This window comes from Theropithecus gelada, chromosome 14 (assembly GCF_003255815.1).
Source record: "Theropithecus gelada isolate Dixy chromosome 14, Tgel_1.0, whole genome shotgun sequence".
Classification (NCBI taxonomy): Eukaryota; Metazoa; Chordata; class Mammalia; order Primates; family Cercopithecidae; genus Theropithecus; species Theropithecus gelada.
In genome coordinates this window covers 95,931,933-95,954,509 of record NC_037682.1, presented here as the reverse complement: position 1 = coordinate 95,954,509, position 22,577 = coordinate 95,931,933, and the positions used below count along the sequence as shown (strand labels likewise).

The 22,577-nt window shown below is 38.7% G+C and overlaps 2 protein-coding genes across 3 annotated transcripts in view; one reads left to right on the top strand and one right to left on the bottom strand.

Moving 5' to 3' along the window:
* The window catches only part of PDGFD (platelet derived growth factor D), a 247,436-nt gene that overhangs the window by 110,345 nt on the left and 114,514 nt on the right, over positions 1-22,577 (top strand). The window lies entirely within an intron of this gene.
* Positions 9,657-11,826, bottom strand: DDI1 (DNA damage inducible 1 homolog 1). Its single transcript, XM_025357796.1, has one exon. The coding sequence runs from the start codon at positions 11,589-11,591 to the stop codon at positions 10,398-10,400; it is 1,194 nt and encodes a 397-aa protein (XP_025213581.1). The 5' UTR covers positions 11,592-11,826; the 3' UTR covers positions 9,657-10,397.

Below are 22,577 nucleotides of genomic sequence, written 5' to 3'. Positions count from 1 at the left end.
TTCAAAAGTAGAAAGAATTTAAAAGTATATTCTCAGTAGTCTTACTTTGGAGTTTTTCCTTATTTTTTTTTTTTTAAATAATTTAACCTGCAAACAACCCCATCAAAAAGTGGACAAAGGGCCAGGCACAGTGGCTCAAGCCTATAATCCCAGCACTTTGGGAGGCCGAGACGGGCGGATCAAGAGGTCGGGAGATCGAGACCATCCTGGCTAACACGGTGAAACCCCATCTCTACTAAAAAATACAAAAAACTAGCCGGGCGAGGTGGTGGGCACCTGTAGTCCCAGCTACTCAGGAGGCTGAGGCAGGAGAATGGCGTGAACCTGGGAGGCGGAGCTTGCAGTGAGCTGAGATCTGGCCACTGCACTCCAGCCTGGGCGACAGAGCGAGACTCCGTCTCAAAAAGTGGACAAAGGATATGAACAGATGCTTCTCAAAAGAAGCTATTTATGCAGCCAAGAAACATGAAAAAAAGCTCATCATCACTGGTCATTAGAGAAATGCAAATCAAAACCACAATGAGTTACCATTTCATGCCAGTTAGAATGGCAATCATTAAAAAGTCAGGAAACAACAGATGCTGGAGAGGATGTGGAGAAATAGGAATGCTTTTACACTGTTGGTGGGAGCGTAAGTTAGTTCAACCATTGTGGAAGACAGTGTGGCGATTCCTCAAGGATCTAGAACCAGAAATACCATTTGACCTGGCAATCCCATTACTGGGTATATACCCAAATAATTATAAATTATTCTACTATAAAGACACATGCACACATATGTTTATTGCAGCACTGTTCACAATAGCAAAGACTTGGAACCAACCCAAATGTCCATCAATGATAGACTGAACAAAGAAAATGTGGCAGATATACACCATGGAATATTGTGCAGTCATAAAAAAAAAAAAAAAGAATGAGCTCGTGTCCTTTACAGGGACATGGATGAAGCTGGAAACTATCATTCTCAGCAAACTATCACAGGAACAGAAAACCAAACACCTCATGTTCTCACTCGTAAGTGGAAGTTGAACAATGAGAACACATAGACACAGGGAGGGGAACATCATACACTGGGGCCTGTCGGAGTGGAGGGCTAGGGGAGGGATAGGGATAGCATTATGATAAATACCTAATGTAGATGACAGGTTGATGGGTGCTGCCAACCACCATGGCATGAGTATACCTGTATAACAAACCTGCACGTTCTGTACCTGTATCTCAGAACTTAAAGTATAATAAAAATAATAATAATTTAACCTGAATCACTGAGAGTAGATAGATAGTGTGGGAAGATTTTTGTATTTTTTATACAACTTAAACAGATTTGTTATTGAATACTTACTGAAAAAGAGCAAGCACCATTTCCTGTATTAATGAAGACATTTTCAAAACAGATACTTCGGAGTCATTATGCAGTGAGGCTTTGACAGTGGAAGCCTTGCCATATGGGGACATAAACTCATATGGCTATGGAATATCAATGAAATTGTTTTCTGTCAATTATTGTTTTGGAGTCCAAGTGATGGCAGTTAGCAATGTGTGAACAGAGAATATCATTGTTTCTGTTTTATTCTAACTACCCATCTGTTGCTTTAACTTTATGCTGTCATTTCTGATAGAATGAGGCCTGTAGCACTGGCTCTTACATATACAATTTTTCTTAATATCATTTAATTCTGAACTCTTGATGAGATACACCAGAAGTAAAGTTATTAAAGAGTGAATTGAAGAACTGGTTGGTTCAACAGGTAACAGAAGATGGCTTGTGTCTGCTTTTGGTGTCCTATTGATGTCATCAACTTCTTCGTGCTTCTTTCTCTTAATTCTGTCAGATATACCCCTGTTTTATTTACCTTCCAGAGGCAATTGTAAAGGTTTCACTTTGCCGTTTTACTTCCCTTCACATTATTTTTCACACTGGATGTTAGTGGCAGATCTGTTTTTCTTTAGTTCCTTCTCAGACTTCTGCTTCCATGGCAACATAACAATCTGGTATTATCTTCCTCTCCTTGCCCCCCAGTTTCTGGACTCCTTACAGCTCCTATCATAGAATCACTAGCCCTCCATCTTTCTTTCCCTCCTCAACCAGACACTCAGCAAACCTTTTTCTAGGCCTCCTCTCCTGTTCATAAGCACATCTCTTTTTCAAAAACCTGCTCATCTTTTCCCTCACCCTTTTGTGCAGTCCTACCTTACGTTCTGTTCATTGCACCTTGACTTTCAATAGCTCCATCAAAACTTGAAATAAATGTGAAAGTAACATCATTATGTATTTGTGCTTCTTCTGAAGTTTCTATTCCTTTGTCCAAATATTCTCTTAAAAAACTCAAAACCTAGGATTTACTTTCAGACTTAAATTCAGTCTATCACTATCCTTACCTATTAGTATAAAAATGATAAAATGTGGTTTCATCTATGCTTTTCCAGGGTAACCCAAGTTCATAGATAACTTAAATATTTATTTTGAGTATCCCATGCTCTCATTTTCTGATGTCAGTTTGTACTCACTTTTTTTGTTGCATAAACATGTACCACTTCTAAGGAGACTTGAAAATTAAAGCAGTTTGATCAATTTCAGCTGTAGTATGAATCTTCTGGGAAAAATTTATAGGATTATTTTATTAAATCATTTTAGTATTTTTAATGTGAGTTTCTTATCATTTTTAAGATATTTAACTTTACAGTCCAGAAATATTTTATAAATGAGTTTAAATAAGGTAATATCTCCTATATAAAGAGAATAGGACATTCTACTTTCAACATTTAGACATATACTGATCATTGATCATTCAGGCCTATTTTCAGCTTGTTGAGAAGTGCACAGCGTGCTCATGAGCACAAAATTAAAAATCCGCTTCTAACACTAGTATGGTGACCAGCCATTCTGGTTTGCCCCAGGAATGTAAGGATACTGGGATACAAGCATATCAGTTTTTTGTTTGCTTGTATGTTTGTTTGTTTGTTTTTAGACAGTCTCCCTCTGACGCCCAGGCTGGAGTGCAGCGGCGCGATCTCCGCTCACTGCAAGCTCCGCCTCCCAGGTTCCCGTCATTCTCCTGCCTCAGTCTCCCGAGTAGCTGGGACTACAGGCACCCGCCACCACGCCCGGCTAATTTTTTTGTATTTTTAGTAGAGATGGAGTTTTAGTAGAGACCATGTTAGCCAGGATGGTCTCCATCTCTTGACCTCGTGATCTGCCCGCCTTCACCTCCCAAAGTGCTGGGATTACAGGGGTGAGCCACCACACCCAACCAAGAATATGAGTTTTAAAACCAGGACAGTCCCAGGCAAACTGGGATGAGATGGCACTGCAGACACTAGGTATATTGATCGCCCTTAGAGTGGAACCACTGGCAACTTTGCCAGATTAAAAGCACTTTAATGGTTTATTTGTAGATACCTTACATTTACATTTATATATGCAAATATTGATTAAATTGTCAACCCATAGCATATTTATTCTAATTATTTAAAATACTTTTCTAAATATTTTTAAATATTTTGAATTTTTTAAAAATATTCTAAATATTTAAAATATTCTTACTGTCTATATATGATTTACTTTTACCTTTTTTTATATAGCTAAGTCAAGGTTACAAAATGCCACTTTTTTTCTACATCAGCTTATTAATAACATGTGAGACTTTGTCCATTTATTCATTTATGTTGTCTATATTTATTAAGCAGATACTGTCCTTCACATAAAGCACTAAGGCAACCATATTGCTTTATGTTACTAGCACTAAAGATGCTAGCACTAAACTTATGATCATTAGACTAAAGATACAATTATTAATAAGATTATGACTACTTCAGAAAATCTTAGCACTTACTGGATTTTTGGCAGTAATTTAGGTTCCATTCTCAGTTTTATAAATGCCCAAGCATTTCTATAACTGCTGTCTGGTTGGTATCTCATTGTCTTTGAGAATTCCTGTTCTATTATTCCCTGGAATTAAAGTATGTGACAAATGCTTCATCCAATTGACTCACTGTTGGTAGTCAATTCCTTGTGACTGTTTTGCTGATTGTTCCCCTATTGTGTAAGCCCCAAATCCTTTTCATTAACTTTATGAGAGAAGTATTTGTTTACAATTGCTGATACGGTTTAGATATTTTTCCTCTACAAATATGTTGAAATGTGATTCACAGTGTTGGAGATGGGGCCTAGTGGGAGGTGTCTGGGTCGTGGGGGCAGATGCCTTGTGAATGGCTCGGTGTGCTCCCCGCGGTACTGAGTCCCCTATGCAAGATCTGCTTGTTAAAAAGAATCGGTGACCTCCCCCATGGCTCTCTTGCTCCCTCTCTCACCATATGACATGTCTGCTCCCTCTTTGTCTTTCACCATGAGTGAAAGCTTCCCGAGGCCCTCACCAGAAGCAGATGCTGGTGTCATGCTTCTTGTACAGTATGCAGAACCATGAGCCAAATAAATTTCTTTACTTTAAAAATTACCCAACCACAGGTATTCCTTTATAGCCACACAATGTGAACTAATACAATTGTCAAATTGTAGGAAGGATTGTAGCAAGGATTAAGCCCCTAATAGTAGCGAGTTGAATGCAGTGCCACTGTGGGCCAAGGCAGAAACAGACCACAAGCTTCACCTTGAAGTTTAGCCTAAGAATCGGCCATATGCTTACTCTAGGTTGATAAGCTGAGTCATCAGAAAGGGACTCTGGAAGACTTATCTTCGAGGCGGTGATAGATCCTCAGATATGCCTGGGAGCTGCAGCTCTCAACACCAGTTTAGCAACAGAAGTTGGTGGCTGTGTGAAGAAATCCATCACCTAAAATGGTCTTGACATACAGCAGGTGGTCAATAAGATTCTGGTGAATAGATCCTGCCGTGTTGTAGTTAGTGTCTCAGATGGAGAGCAGGAACCATTTCCCTCTACTCCGCATTCTATATTTTGTGATTCTGTACTAAGTTAAACATTATTTTTAAAGATTTTACTCTGCATTTTTTCTAGTTCCTCTAACTGAACTTTTAAGTTCTTTAAAGGTTAATGGTGTAATTTAAATTTCTTCATCTCTCTGCATGATATTGGCCAATGACAAGACTTTTGAAAAAATACATTAAATTTTTAGTGACATGTAAGAATGCAAAACACTAATACCTTTTGACTGATAGACTAATTGAATCCTTAGACATGACAGGAGTTTGAAAGGCAGAATATGTGAATTAATGTAATTTTAAATTAATTTTCCTCTGCATCTTAAGGGATCCTTATACTAAAGCCCTGATAAAGTAAGGTTTCAAAATGGTGATTGATGGTATAGGGTAAGAATTTAATGGATTTAAGTAGTTACTTACCTGGAATATGCTTATTTGTTCATTGTCTGCTTTATTTGGACAAGGCATCAATACATCGATTAACGGTAGAAAAATATACCCATAAAAAATACCCCTACGTGAAGCATAGCCCACATTGCCTCCTAGGGACTTTAACGTAAGAGGAAATTATCTGGTAATTTGTATAGTGATGCTCTAAAAATGAGCCTTACTTATTTCAAATATAAAAAAACTGGATTTATAAAAGTCTCAATAAGAAAAAGCAATCAGAAAACATTCATTGCTGTAATAAGAGACAAAGCCACTCCAGGTACACCTATCTCAACAGCCTGTTAACTGGGCCCTCTGAGGAAGGCACAGAAGACACAGCAAGACTGCAAGCTCTATTTTTTTCTGATAACAGATCCTTAGAAATTCGAAGATTCTAACAGATGGACCTAGGTGTGGAAAGAAGCTGGGGTTCAAAAGCAAGTTTGACTGTGGCTTTACCTTGAAAATATTTTCATTTTTCGGTAACTTGCCAATGATAAAAAAGTATTGTGGAATGGTAGCTAGTCTATAATCATAGCGCAGTTCCCACCATATAAATCAGTACACTTCTAACTAAGACAGAATCAGTTAAAATCAACCCAGACTTGCATTGTTTTGTTTTGTTTGTTTTCCTTCTTTCTCTACCCATCTTTCCGTTTGTTCCTCTTCTTTGTTTTCCAGGCTTTTGCAAACCCAAAGAATAACTAGGAATGTTGGCACTGATTAATATAATTGCATACAATTTCCTTGTGAGAATCCCAGATCACTCTCATCACTTAAGTGCTTATTTATGGAATGTTGGATGGCAGAAAATGGCCCTTTTATAACTGGCATTCTGAAAGAAGCACAGTGTTCTCTTAACTAAAATTACAACAGTTAATACCTGCAGTGAAGATGAATTTATACATGCAAACATCCATTTATCCTTTTCTTTTTGCAGAACAGATTTCCCCCTAGAAACAAGAAAATTTTTATGACCCAATATTTTAAGAAAGAGGTTAAGATTATACGTTCTGCTTATCTAAAACAACATCCATCTTCTGGTTTAACTGCAGCAGAATCTGTTGCTGGCAATCTTGAAATACATGGCTATCACACTAGTGATTTTCTTTTAGGTAAGATGGTTATTTAAGTGAGTATTAGATGAAGCCAAGGATTTTTTAAATGGCTTGAGACAGGAAGGTCTATTTCATCATGTGGTCTACTTTATCCTCATTTTTAATAGGGAAAATAAAACAGAAAATGAAGATTTGTTCATCCATTTCCAGGTAGTAAATTTCCAAAAGTAGATATTTATCAGTTGTGTATTAGTAACCTGAAATTTAAGAGGAGGATTTTTGTTGCAGCATCAGTGATGAACATTTTAGACACATTAAAAGTGCATTTACTGGCTTGCTTCTTATTTTAAAAATAACCCCCATTACAAAATTTATTCTTTTGTACCAACATATTATTAATTTCATGTCCATTCTTTTTATTCTTAGTTGGTTGCAAGTCTGTCTTCTATCCCTACAAGGCAATAATCACCTTGAGGTCTGAAACTGTAACCTACTCATTTCCTTATGTATAAAAATCTGTCTGGGAGCTTATTTTATGTGTATTCAATAAATAATTGTTGTGTATATTCTGAGTCCTGCCTACTCTGTTGTCATTTCTACTGGCATAATTTTGGTAGTTTCCACAAAATAAAATTTTATAAGAATTTTGCAGCTTTTGACCTAGCATTAAACTATGTCAGATAAAGAAGTTACAAAGGAACTTGGCATTCGAAATCAAAAAGCTTTGAATAGGACAGTCTGGTGAGTCAGTCCATGTTTTATAAATTGTCAGCATATCTTGGTGGGATACATAAAATATAATTTTAAAAAGAAGTAAGACTAGGAAATGATAAAACATATCCTATTATTTCAAGAATCCTTTTTGTTTCAGTTATATAGAGATATAGAGATATACAGATATATAGATAAACACGTATACATATATGTGTTTGTGTGTGTAGTGTGTAAAATTGGGTCACAATGTAAAATGTCGTTTGTTGTCAAAAAAATTTTAAAATCACTGAGCTTTGAATATTTGAATGTTTCTAATAATTCTGAGCCTCAAATTTTCCACCTGCAAAATGGGCTTAAAAATAATTATTTTTGGCCTGGTGCGGTGGCTCACACCTGTAATCCCAGCACTTTGGGAGGCCGAGGTGGGTGGATCACGAGATCAGGAGATTGAGACCATCCTAGCTAACATGGTGAAACCCTGTCTCTACTAAAAATACAAAAAATTAGCTGAGCATTGTGGCGGGCACCTGTAGTTCCAGCTACTCTGGAGGCTGAGGCAGGAGAATGGCGTGAACCCGGGAGGCGGAGCTTGCAGTGAGCAGGGACCCTGGGTCACTGCACTCCAGCCCTCCAGCCTGGGTGACAGAGCGAGACTCCGTCTCAGAAAAAAAAAAATTATGATTATTTTAAAGTTTATCCTGAGGATTAAGGGCACTAATATGCAAAGTACCTTGCATAGTGCCTGATTTACATAGAAGACAAGCAAACGATGTAGCCTTTTACCAAAACTAATCCATTTAAAATTTAATTGATTAGGACCTTTTTAAGTATACACAGAATTACATCAAGACTTTAATGAAACTAATTTTTCAAACACTTTTCTATTTGTAAGACAATGATTTTTAAAAGTTAATAAGGGCATTGCTTAATTAATTCATTTTGTTTAATGATTTTTCTTTGAGGTCATTGCTTTTCAATTCAGTATAGATGTTCCTAATTCATTCATTCATTCACTCAAATCATATTTTTAGGATTTGGAATATGGCCAAAGAAACATGAAATTTTTAGGAGAATCCAAATGTGTCCTATGAGGAACAGTTAAAGAATCTGGTGAAAACCTACTGAAGCCTAAAAATGAATATGTGGGCTGATACTCATTTCATATATTAAAAAGCTTATCTCATGCCAGAAAGATTAAATGTGGTCTTGGCAGAAGGAAGAATGAAGACAGACTTATTGGAAGTTATGGGACAATAGATTTCAGCTCAACATACGAAGCAAATAATTATACCTGAGATTTGTCTCAAAACATTATAGCTACCTCAGAAGGGGTGTTCTTCTAAGAAGGTAGGGTGGGTATGGTCAGATTTGGTATCATGTAAACTGTCTTTTATCTTAAAGATTCTGTGGCTAACTTTAATGGGTTAGACACCCTGAGGAGTCCCATGTGATATATGCAAATAAGACTTTTTTTTTGCATAAATGAACCTTAAAATTGAGTTCAGAAGAAGATTGCTGAGGATTTTGCATATTTTTGTCTGTGAGGGAATCCATGAATTTATTAGGTCAATTTACATTTATTCATAAGCATTTTGCTTATCCCTGACTTTACTCTGAATGTCTTTGTTAATTACACTTGTCTTGAGTGCTTAATTACAAACAAAAGTAAGAAAGAAATCTGTCCATTTGATCATTTTTAGTAGTTCTACTGGGTGTAAAACTTTGTGCAAATGTAGACCAGATTGGGAAATGGAAGCATGGGAACACCTATAGAGAAGAAAAATGGGAGGTGAACTGATGTTGACTGGAAGGGAAGAGGTGATTCTCTTTAGAAAGGGTGATTAGTATTACCAAGAAGCAAAACAAAAAGAAGTATATGGGGATTATAAGGGAGAGTTATTTTTTTCTGTATCCTTTGGGAATGTTTTGTGTGGCTTTACATCTTGTTGGGAAAATAGAATAACTTAAAGGATCCTAGATCATAATGAAGTTTTAGTGCTTGAAAAGTGACCCCCACCCAGGAAAAAAAAAATTCATAGGTGAGGAATCTCAGTTGTAAAGTAGGTGAACTAATTTGTCTAAGTAATTAAGTGTAATCAAAGCATACACTTCTTGATTTTGAATCCACTGTTGTAATACCAGTCTTGATAAATTATTGTCCTGAAACATTTCCCCTGCATCTGATGGCCTCAGGAAGCTGAAACTTTTCTCTCAGGTACTTTAGCCATGGGTTGTAATTAAGTCTAGGGTCTTCCATTTTCCACTGTCAGTTGTAATAAAGACTAGCATTGTCAGAATGGATAATTCTGAATGAGGCCTTAGAGATCTTCTCATTCAAAAGTTTTCAAATGTTATTTTAACAGTGAACACATTTGTTCAAACAATATTGATGTAGCAGCAGCTTAATGTATGAAGCAGATTTTTACTTTAAAAAAGAGAGAGAGAGATGATCTAGTTGCAATGAGTATTAGAGAACCTGGACCACTGCCTGTGCCTACCTCTCACTCCCACCACTGTACAACTTGACTCCCAAGAAGTACCATAATTTCTTTTTTTTAAAAAAATCTAATTTATTGCCTTTGTTTTACAGCAAGAGTTTCTTTGAATGCAGGGGAAATAGAAAATTAATGTAGCATCCTTGGAGATAAATCCACTTTCTCAAATATGGCAAAAATAGTCTTTAGCTGTGGATTGCAGGGTGACTGCAGGGGATCCAGGGGAAGGGAAGGTGTAAATATGAGGAAATTGATCTTTTTGCTGCCCCAAACAGACATGTGTAAGTATTAGTTAACATCACAGTGTAATTGACCCACCATTTCTAATGCCTTTCCTAAAGAAAACAAAACCTGTGAAAATGGGCATATTTCTCTCAATATAAAGAATTGTTAGTGCCGACATGAAATAGTTTTATGTGGATGCCTTGTAAGGTCTGCAGCCATAGCATTTTTCCAGGGAATTCTGTAAAATAGCAATAATTTGAATAAGCCACCTGTAATCTGATAAGATAGTGTCTCTAAAGGAAGAAGCTGGTTTTCTTTTTCATGGATTATCTGGAAATCAGCTGGAGCCTCCAGAGCCTTCCCAGGATGTCTTTCAGTGATCTCTGGACAAGGGAAATGAAAGAGGGACCAAGACCAGGGAATCAGGATTGATGTAGTTACCCATCTGAGAACGTAGTCCCAAGGCCAGGTTTAGTTGTTACTGATGATTTTTAATGATTACATTGCCAGTGAGCTCTTACTGTATAATTTCCGGGGACCTGAGCCTCCCTCAAGGTGGTGACATATTTATAACGTGCTTTAATGCTCTTTTCGTCCTGAATCCATGACAGAATGTGTAATTTCCTTGTCCGAAGACTCATCTTTCCCATTCACCATCCCAGAACATAAGGGCAACTCTCCCTCAGGAAGAAAGTAAGTCTGTGTGCCAGTGGTGCCGATGACCAGCACATTTTTCTTCAAATCGATGGAACATTGATGTCTCCGGAGCATATCTAGGCCTAGAAGCATATCCATGGGTTGATCCTCAAGTATGGAGAAAGAGCACTGTAAGAAATCACCTTCAATTTGAATCTGAGCTAGATGAACACGGCCAATAATTCTCTGTGTGCCCACTCCTTTAGCAACCCCAGCCCACCGTCGGTCCACCAGCCTCATGATGTTACATCGCTCGGCACAAGCCTGGCTCATAATGGTCATCTGGGCGCCAGAGTCAACAAAAGCCTTCAAAGGATGCCCATTCACTTTGCAGTTAATGTAGAGCATCGTCACTTGTCCAAAACTCTCGGGGGCCTCTTCTATCGCTATATTCATGTTTTCTTCAATGTTCTGCTGCCGGATTTCCTCTTCTATTTTGGCCTGAGCTTCCCGGTCCAGGGGGTCGGCCGTGTAGAGACGAAGCCTCTCTTGCTCTCTCAAGGCCTTTTCCCTTTGCTGCGCCATCAGCACCTGAGAAAAGGTCTCAAGGCTTCCGCTGAGCAGGGCTTCCGCCAAGGAGGGGTTGCGTTCCTTGAGCAGCGACAGATCATGCGGGTTGGAGAGCAGCATGCTGCGGATCAGGCCGGGGCTGCCCAGACCTTGCGGGCCGACCACTGTCTCTCCGGAGGCCAGGCCGTGTGACCGCTGGGCGGCGGGTGTGCGCTGCTGCTGCTGCTGCCCTGGGTGCTGCGGGTGGGAGCTGGACGTCCCGGGCACCGCAATGCCGCTGAAGTCTATACGAGGCTGGTTCGGGGCACGCCCTGGAGCCCGGGGTCCCACACTGTCCTTCTGCAGTAAAACCACGACATCGCCATCTTTGAGGCCGTAGGAGCCCAGGGAACAGTGGTCCTCAATGAGGAGTCGCTCCATGTGGATGATCTGGATCTCTTCGGCGGGGACTCTGGACTCCGCCTCGCAGAGGACCTTGAAGTTTCGGAGCTCAAAGTCGGGGCTGACCTGGAGGGAGAAGGTGGCCTCGGAGAGGTCCCTCCGCACGCAGTACACGGTGATCAGCATGGCGAGGGCCCGGGCGGGCCAGGCGGGCAGAGGGCATGGGCGGCTCACTGGCGGGCTGGGGCGGGCCTGCGTCGTTGGCACCGCTGCTCCTCACGACTCCGTAGGTCGGGACCCCTCGGGCTCATTCACCTCTCAGAGAGGAGCGGACACTCATCTGTCTGGGGGCTGCCTCCCAGCCTCAGTGCCTGCCGTGTGGCCAGGTGGAGCCTTGAGGTAGCACGTTGTGTTCCAAAGTCCATTTGTAAGTGCGCTGTTTGGAACCTAGAATGCCTACTCCCATGGAAACACAATGGCTCAAAGCTGTCAGGTTTCAAGGCCAGCCCTTCGAAGCCTATTTAACACATGATATGAAAGAAATGACTTCAACACTTTTTTTTTTTTTTTTTTTTTTTTTTGAGACAGGGTCTTATCCTGTCACCCAGGCTAGCGTGCAGTGGCATGATCACAGCTCACTGTAGCCTCGACCTCATGGGCTCAAGCAGTCCTCCTCTCTCAGCCTCCTGAAAAGCTGGAACTACAGGCACAATCTACCATGCCCGGCTAATTGTTATATATATTGTTTTAATAGAGACGGGGTCTCACTATGTTGCCAGGGCTGTGTTTTTTTGTTTGTTTGTTTTTTAATAGAGACGGGGTCTCACTATGTTGCCCGGGCTGGCCTCCGACTCCTGGGCTCAAGCAATCCACCACACTTCGGCCTCCCAAGGTGTGAGCCAACGTGCCTGGTTTTTCAATACTTTCTAAACAGCATATTATCATTCGTTTTGTTCATAATAGAGTTGTATTGTTTGTACTTTTGTTTTTTCCCCAAAAGTAAGGATTTGTTTCTTGGCGTGGCAAGTGCCATCATATGTGCACAGTAGGAAAGTCAGACTTGGAGCCTGCCCTTGAGGAGCTCACATTTCTGGAAAGGAATAGACAGGTGAATGGGTAATCACAATACTAAAGGCAAAACCTTTTACAAAGACATTTTCAGGGTACTTACTGCCTTCAGTATCACCAACAGAACAGAGGATGTTTTCCTGAGGAGGAGACAAGCTGGATGTTGAAGGATGAGCATGTTTCAGGTGAAAAGTGGTCTCACTCCAAAGGAAAGCCGTTTCATGTTACAAAAGCAGGAATTTATGGCAAGGACTGTTATTTCTAGAGAAAGATGAGACATTTTATGCAATAAAATAATGTACATGACTTTGAGTACCAGGATATGAAACTGGAAAAAAATTAGTTGGGGCCAATGTATGAAGTCATATGTGAATCTAAAGAGTTTAAATATTAAATATTATCAATTAACAATAATTCCCCCTCCAAAAAAGAAAGAAAAAAGAAGTAAGGAATGAAAGGAAAGGGAAAAGATTTGAAGCAGGTATTTGTGATTTTTTTTTTTAAATTGACTTAACGAAGAGGCTTCTTGCAACACATGGAGGACATAACGTGGCAGAAGGGCCAGGTAGCAGGCTTTTCCGGTGGTTCAAAGAGGGAGCTGTTGCTAGAGTGTGGAAATGTCAGGAGGACTGAAGCCAAAGCAGTAGAGAAGAATCATGTTTCTTGAGTAAAATGGACAGAATGTGCTTACATACCCCTTGGCGGTGGGGAGTGTAAAAGAAATGGAGTGTGTGGATAACACAGAGCATCTCTAAAATGGGATATAGGGTAGATCGGCCATTGCCTTGAAGGGAGTGAATGAATGAGATGAACCTTTGAGGTGACCCACTTGACATCAGTTCTGTAGGAAAATGCATTCAGGATGCCACCCTAGAGTCCAATATGCCTCTCTCTGACACTTGGGCACAGCCACCTTCCCCCTACTCTCCCCCACCCCAACTTACACACACATGTGTACACACACACACACACACACACAGGAGGCTGTCATGGTAAGGGTGAAAAGTCCTTCAAGGCAAATGATGATTGGGTAGAAATCCTTGCATGCCAGTTATTTTCCTCTATGTTTAATAAAGTGTTTTATGGCCAGGCGTAGTAGCTTCCGCGTGTAATCCCAGCACTTTGGGAGGCCGAGGCAGGCGGATCACGAGGTCAGGAGATCGAGACCATCCTGGCTAACATGGTGAAACCCTGTCTCTCCTAAAAATACAAAAAATTAGCCGGGCTTGGTGGCAGGCGCCTGTAGTCCCAGCTACTCCGGAGGCTGAGGCAGGAGAATGGCATGAACCTGGGAGGTGGAGATTGCAGTGAGCCGATATTGCGCCACTGGCATCCAGCCTGGGTGACAGAGCGAGACTGCATCTCACAAAAAAGTGTATTGCACGTACAGAACTCATGTTTCCCTGGCTTGGTCCTCTCAGGTGTACCTACTTATGAACCAAGATAGTCAATATCCTCTGCCTAGTCCCCCACTTCTTTAAAGTGTTGTTACAAGGACAACATTATACCATTATATCATTATGGAGAGAAGGAAGTTCACATCAGCCTAAAGAATTATTTTCTCATGCGTTTGTCTCCAATGGAAGACTATGTCTCACTCACTGCTCTAATTATCATAATGTTTCCATACTCATATTTGCTTATATTAGAAACGTTGACTGAACACCCAGTGTATGTGAAGCATGTACTAAGTTCGAGGGAAACAGACACGAATAATGTTAAATATAGGCTGTATTCTTAAAGGAGCTCACAGTCTAACTTAGGGCACATGCACACACACACATTGAGGTGTAAAAAAATAGCACAGTAGGAACCATGATACCTTAGGAAAAATTAATAATATCTGGAGAAGAGATGAAGAAGCTGGTGAGGGATGTTGGGCAGAGAAGACATCCTGAAAGAGCTGGGTTTAGAAAGATGACAAGGAGTCAGCCTTGCAGGGTGGGCCAGAGTGGAGACGCAAAGGCTGAGAAGGAAGATGACCTGACTTAGAGCTTTCAACTGGAAAGACAGTGTTTCATGATATGAGGATTTTTTTTTTAATTTTAAGAAAAAAAAATCTAGTATTGTAATTTTCACCATTTTTACAGATGAATGACCCTTTGACTCAATAATATTATGTTATGGTTCTTTGTACCCTGACAAGTTTATCAGAGATTACTAGTGGTTTCTCCTGAGTTTGGAAACAATTATCATGTGAGATGTCACATGCAAACCACTCTGCTAAAGAACAGATTGAGAAACCAGTAAGACTTAAATTCAGTGTTCCTTTATCTTTTTTTCCTCAAATAGCTTTGTACAATTTGTTCTTAAAACCATAGCGAGGGGGATTATACTGGGACTTTTGTTTTTTTAATAGCAGATGAAATTATTTTTGTAGGATAAGCTTCCTTTTGTTTTTCATAAAGCAAAAATTGTGAGTTCACATGAAAAGAAACTAACATATTTTTTATACCATTGCCTTCATACTGAACATACTTAAATTCTATGTGATATGTTTTATTATCTCACTGTAATTTTTTACTTTGGGTGGCATTTTACATTTATGTGTTTTTCAGCATTTTACCTTTTACTGAGAACAGACACTGGAAAGCAAAAAGCCTCAAGGTCTGGCCAATGAGCTGTCATCATTCCATAGGTCACAGGATGTCAGGGTTGGCAGGGATCCTTTGGATTCCATAGTCCAGCCACCCATCCAGCCCTTAAATCTGTTGCAAAACAGCCTGGAATCTGTAAAGATAAACACAGTCCCCTGTGTTTAGTGCTTCTGTGTAGACATTATTTGATTCTTTCATTTTACCCAGCATGATTTGTGATTCAAATACTGTGTGTATAATTCTCCCAACTCAAAACTTTAAATGAAAACGTCTTCTGACTGTATAATGAACTTGGAGATATTGGAAATATGTGTACATATATAAAAATATAATATATCTATATACACGTACACATACACACACGCACACACCTAAACATAAACTGTTGTTATACCATAAATCCCTATCATATAGTCTGTTGAGAAACGGGTTATCTGAATTATTGAGGTGTGTAAATCTTAAGTAACCGAGGTTATCAAAACTTTTCTTGAGGAATTCTTTGTGAAGTATATTCCCTTACTTTTATCCCTTAGTAAGTACAATATAAGAACATAATTAAATCTTTTTTGATAAGTGAGATTACTGCAGAGTCTCCAGGCTATCACTCAGAAATCAATTCTGATTGTGTGGCCTAAATGCCCAGAAAACAGAAGAGATGGTACTGATTTCATACTAACCAAGTAAATAACCCCAAAGTTATTGTTTGGAATAAATCCACAATACCTTTTGTAATTTGCCTCTTTCTAAAAACTTAATGCAGCAAAAAAGAAAAAACAAAAATGAAATCCAGATAACTGATGGTTTCAGTTATGATAGTCAGTTGATATTGAAACTACTATCTCTTGCTATACTAAGCAAAATAATTGTCTTTTTAGTGAAAAAAAAATAGAATACCTATACATAAATGTCACTATGTAACATATACAATAATTAAACCATGCTAAATACATACATTTGCTTGCTACATTGGGATTTCTTCCTTTAAGTATGTACCTGGTATTACCTTTAATGTGTAATGAAGACTTATTAAGAGAGTTAAATCATAACTTGAGATTTTCAGTGCAATTTAGAAAAGATAGAGAATTTTAAAAGCTGTACCCTTAGGTTAAATAACTAATTTTTTCATAATTGTTTTATTTGCTTTACAGTAATACAATAGTTTCACTGCCCTTCAACCTGGTCTTCATTATTCTCCAGCCTGTTAAGATATTTTATTGGAAACTAGGTGGATGCTGTCTGCATCAGGGATCTCCAAAATTATTTATGGGTGGTTTAATGTGAATGTAAATACAGGTTGAGTTTCCCTTATCTGAAGTGCTTGAGACTAGAAATGTTTGAAATTTCATAGTTTTTTGAAGTTTTGGAATATTTGCTTATGCACAATGAGGTGTCTTTAAAATGAGACCTAAGTATAAACACGAAATGTATGTATGTTACAAATGCACCTTATTCACTTAGCCTAAAGGTAATTTTATACGATAATTTGTGCATGAAACAAAGTTTTAACTTACATTTTGACTAAGACCCCTCTCATGAGGTCAGGTGTGGAATTTTCCACTTGTGTCATCATGTTGGCACTCAAAAGGTTTTAGATTTTCGAGCTTTTTGGATGTCAGATTTATGGTTTAAGGATGTTTGGCCTGTAATTAGTGGATATCATAGTTTAACTTTATGAATTTGTTGATGGTACTACACACTTACTTATCATACAATAAAAATTCTCAAAATGACCACTTTCCATGTTATCCACATACACTCACCTCTGTGACATGAGACTCTTAACTTTAGTGTACAGAGTAATAGCATGCAGTCCACCCAAGCAGGAAAGATCTAGCCACTGGCCAAGACACCTCAGAAGGTATTTATATGGCACATCACTTCATTTATGGTGACATTTTGGGCCAGTCTTTATAGAATGAAATTTATTACCTTCCAAATAGGACAGAGTATATTGAGAGATTCCAAAGAAATTTTTAAAAGTGTACCATAACAACATGGTCATTTAGATATTTTATGAATTATGTACATGATAGGTAATGTTTCGACAGCTGTCTTAGAAAAGACAAAATTTCAGATTGTTGTTTATGTAGCTTTCTCTAGTCTAAACAGCAGCTGAGTTAATTGATTACCATAGTAATTAGCATGGCTACAGCCCATCTGTCTATAGAATTTAATTGTATTCCAACCATGAAAATGAAAAACAAAGCCTAATCAACAAAAGCTTCACTTTTTGAAACAACAAATGTGGATCAACTCACCTATTTTTCTCAGAAAAATTAAATTTAGCAGCCTGTATAGAAGGAGAATTCCTTCTTAGGCCATCCCAATGGTATCTAGTCCATAGCATATTGTATTTTATTTTTTAAATGGTTTGGGAACATTAATGTCTCTGCAGGTTGTCTCTCTATTCTGAAAGATGTGGCACTCCCATGCCCATCCTCTGTTCCATTACACTTATGAATATTCCATCTCACTCAGCTCATAAAATGTGCTTAACTGCTGATATGCTCTTGTTTACTTATGTATTGGCAAAATATTTCAGTGCTACTTATTCACAGAAGTCGTTGGAGGCCTCCAGAGGACAGGAACTAATCAGAGTCACCACGTACTCTAGCTTTCAAAATCAGAGAACCAATTTATGATGCTGAAGAGAAGATAGTATCATTGATTTTTTTTTTTCTTTACAAGCCTTAAATGAAATAGAACTGAAATCTCTCAGGCAACTCTAAAAAAACTGTTTTTGTCTTTTATTTTTCTGCAATTTTTTTTTTTTTTTACTTCAAAACAACTTAAAACACTATTAACTGTGAACAAAGGCTTGGTTTTATTTCATGTTCTTACTGCAGTGTTTTTTATCTAGAATGTAGGGTTGTGGTGGCTCCTTCCTGCCTGTGGCTAAGAGACAAGAAACCCAGTGTTCCAAGGATAACTTGTAAATTACTATTTACACAAATGAAATATACTGGCGTTAGACTGACATCAAAAAATGAAGCCCTACTGTAGTTGAGGTTTCTGATATTAAAATTGGGCTCTGAGACCATTTCTTTATAGAAAATGTAAAGCAAACAGGATTATCAGCTCCTCAATATGCAACAAGCCAATCCCTGGAGGAAAAAAAACAAAAAAAAGCATAAACAAAACAGAAAAGAGGACAAATTCAACTAAGAGGCGTAATTTGTATTCGTAGGGATGTATATAGCAAATTTATCTAGCATTTAGCCTTAGGTCTATACCTTCTCTGTTATAGTGTTAGGTAAGATCACCCCTTTATGATATTGGATTTTTAAATCTAAAACAACTAGGATTATCCTAAATACAAGTTGCCTTCCTAGGAAAAAGGAATCCATGCTATGCTTTTTTTTTTCTTTGACGGAGTCTCACTCTGTCGCCCAGGCTGGAGTGCAGTGGCGCGATCTCGGCTCACTGCAAGTTCTGCCTCCCAGGTTCACGCCATTCTCCTGCCTCAACCTCCCGAGTAGCTGGGACTACAGGCACCCGCCACAACGCCCGGCTAATTTTTTATATTTTTAGTAGAGATGGGATTTCACCATGTTAGCCAGGATGGTCTCGATCTCCTGACCTCTTGATCTGCCCGCCTCGGCCCCCCAGAGTTCTGGGATTACAGGCATGAGCCACCATGCCTGGCCTATGCTTTTTAATCTAATAGGCTGTAAGCTATAACTTCTTACCAAGAAGGTCAGGAGATTTGTTCTTTGAAAATATCAATTCAGTCTGCCCTCGTGACCAAAAAGAGTCAACAAAACGCAGGCATCTGCAAAAAACTAGTATCAAAATTTAATCAATGTATGTTATTCTATTTTGTTATAAAAGGACAGTATTCTATATCTGCAGTTCTGGAAAAATAGTCACATAAACACACAAGAACTGGATAAGATACAAATCGGTGACATAGAAAGCCTGTTGTGGCTTTGAAGTCACAAAAGTAGAGCTTACGTGCCCTGGATTTGTCACTTTTTATCTGAATGTCCTTGGACAAAGCATTAATTTATCTGAGCCTCATTATCCTCTTACGTAAAATGAGGATGATGACAATAATCTCTTTTCCATAGGATTTTGCTGTGGACTTAATGGATAATTTGAATTTGTCTTGTAAACAGAGAAGCACTCTACCAAAGTATGTCATTTTTCCTCGTATGAGTGAAAACAATAATTAATGACCTGGAAAAGTAAGACAAGAGGATGGAATTCATAAATGCTAAAGAACATATGTAGATTAATTTTTAACTCCTTATTGACTAGGACCAGGTCAGAACTGTCACAGCTCCCTTCAACCTTGCATTCATTCCAGGATGTCGCAGATGGTTCATAACAATCTTGATCACCAAATCTGTTTCAAAACCAGGGAGTAACTTTCAAAAGTTGAATAAATACATCCTTTCATTGGATATGATTGTATCGTGTTCTTGAATGTCATTTTTAACCATAGCAGTCTGCGAGGTGTTCTTGGAGCTTAAATAAAGTAGATGACAAAGTCTTTGTTCATAAGGTGCTTATAGAATTGTTAAGCAGACACAGCACAATGAAAAGACAATCTGTTCATCATAATTAATAGTGAAAAAGTGTAATATATTAAGTTAGGTTAATATGGCTTATCTTGTGTGCAACAAAACTGTTGAACTTGACATCGAGACTATAAGTATAGTCTTTTCTATAAGTTACTATTTGGAATCCCTGTTGGGTAAGTTTATTTGTTGCATGGAACAATGAAAGAGTCTCAGTCCACAGGACACTTCCCTCAAAGGCTTTTTAAAAAAAAACAAAAACAAAAACAAATCCCCAAAACAAATTACAGAGTTAAGCAGATCAAACATTTCACAGTGAATGCCCAGAGTTATTTGGACTAGACATTGTAACCATGAGGCCATAAGGTTTTCAAGCCTAGGGGACTGCTCTAGACAAATGATAGCAGGCATCCAAATGTTCCTTTAAAAACTGGAATTTTTTAAAATGGGATTTTGACAGTGGCCATTGATCTGTGGTCATGGGATAACAGATGAATTATCTCAAATCTGGTGCTTCAAACTTTTTTAGTAGTGTGCATCATGGTTTAAAAAAATGTTTTTTGGTCACATTCAATATTTGTATATTTACAAACTATATGTCATATTGTAAAACATAAGATATAAAATGGATGGAAATTATAAATGGGTTAGTTAATATATATACAAATTAAATGTCCCGTATTTTCTTCCACTCACCAATAAATCTTAAGGCGCAGAAACCTCACTTCTGAAACTATTAGAAGACAGTTAATTCCCTATTGCTTTGAGTGAATGGCCAAGGATCAGGTTTCCTTTCCAGATGGCATGGATTAGGATCAAAATAGGAAGGCAAGGAAAGCATAGTCTGAGAAGCATGAAGGGAAAGCAGACATATAGGCACTTTCATGGGCAGACACTAGCCTCTCCTAATACAGTATTCATCAAGTGGAGGTCAGGAGAAGATAGTGTTAACAGCCATGGCTGCAGAGTTGGGAGCAACAGCAGCAATGGCAGGAGCAGCAGGAACACAGCCCTACCTACCCCAGCTTTCACCCTTCCTGTCCCAGTACAGGGTGCAGAAATGCAAAGGCCACCTGAGAGCCCATGTGGTGCCTAACAGATATGTGGGTGAGTCCAAGAGAAAAGGTCACAATAAGGATAGCAGATTTAGAAAGACGTTACCTCTGCTTCCTAGAGACTGGAGGCTCATCACTTCTTCAGAAAGGCAGACGAGTGAGCAAACAGCACTGTGATTCTGTGATGCTGCTTCTTTTGAAGCAGACAGTGTTGCTGCCCTGCCTCATCTCCCTGTGCTCATGTTTGTGTTCCTACAAATGCTGACACCTTCCCCTTTCCAGTGCCCTTGGGTCTTAGTTTCTCTGCCCTTGGGAGGTTTGCTCAGGCCACCTCAGTGAGGAAATGCTGAGGCTTTCATACCCTTAGGGGAAACACTGGGGTCTTATCCTGGTCTCAGTCTATCCACTTTCTCACCTGTACTTCCTGGGATGACCTCTCAAATAAAGACTGCCTGCATCTACATCCTTGTCTCAATGTCAGCTTCTGGGGAGAAACAAACCAGAACTGAATCTGGCAGGAGTGGGAAGGTTTTATATTTTATCCATTGTATACATTGTGTTGTGTTTGTTTTTCTCAAGTAATTTTTTCTAGAGTCTCAAACAATTCATGTAGATTTGACGGAAAGCTAGACACAATTGAAACCCATACCATCTGGTCAAAATTTTGGTGCCTGTGTCAAGGTTCCATTTTGGTGTGTAGCTTTCATTAATTCTGCATGTTCTGTAACAGTGTTCTCAGCTGTTGCTCTAAATTGGCTGATTCAGCTTTAAAAGTGCCTGTCAGTAGATCTCAAACTTATAGTTGGTAATTACAATATGTAATAAAATGTATCAGACTGACAGTTTGGCATAAGCCCTAAGGGCATGGGCTTTGGATGTGCCAAGATTTGAGTCCCCACTTTAACACTTTTAGTTCTGCACAAAAGTTTCTTTACATTTGAAAGAATGATCTCAATGTTGATATCCTGTTGACTCCTGAAAAATATACATAGCATTGACTTGGGGGTTATTCTAAAGTATCAATCACTTATGATATTCAGTTAAATTGAGCATTGTAACTTGGTAGGACATGCTTCATATTCTGCCCACAACTTCTTGAGAGCTGTTCTTCAATAGAGATTATACAGATTTGACACTTACATGTGCAAATAGGTCATTTGTATGCACATTTTTGACAGAGACCTATGTATCCATCTCATTGCTTTGACAGTACAGTCATGCACCACTTAATGACAGGGATACTTTTGAGAAATGCATCTTTAGGTGATTTCATCATTGTGTGAACATCATAGAATGGACTTACCCAAACCTACATAACCTACAACGCTATATGGTATAGCCTATGGCTTCTAGGCTTCAAACCTGTGCAGCATGTTACTGTGTTGAATACTGTGGGGAACTAGAACACAATGGTATTGTGTATCTAAACCTAAGTACAGTAAAAATACAATGTTATGATCTTATGGGACTACTGTCTTATGTGTAATTTGTCACTGAGGGAAACATTATGTGTTGTGTGATTGTATTAGAAAACATTAGAGGTACACCAGCTTAAGTGTCAGTTATTTGTATGCAATTCAGTCAACTCACTGTGGTTCCTTGAAGAAAATTCATGTGCTCTGACCATTTCTTTTACATGTGGAATGTCTACAGCAGCATGATTACTGACAAATAAAACTGCTTTTTCTTTTTCTTTTTCTTTTTTTTTTTTTTGCATGGTACCTTCATATTCAAATGTATCCTTAAAGCCTATACTTGGAGATATTAATCCTTTTGATTTACCTATTTTATCCTAATTTATAGCACAAGATGAAAACTTCTTTTTGATACTCAATGCCAAGTTAAACATTTTATGAGACCTTTTCATTTACCAAGTTCCCAAAGGAAAGCACCTCTTCAGTCATGTGACATTTTTTCCTGAGCGCTTTA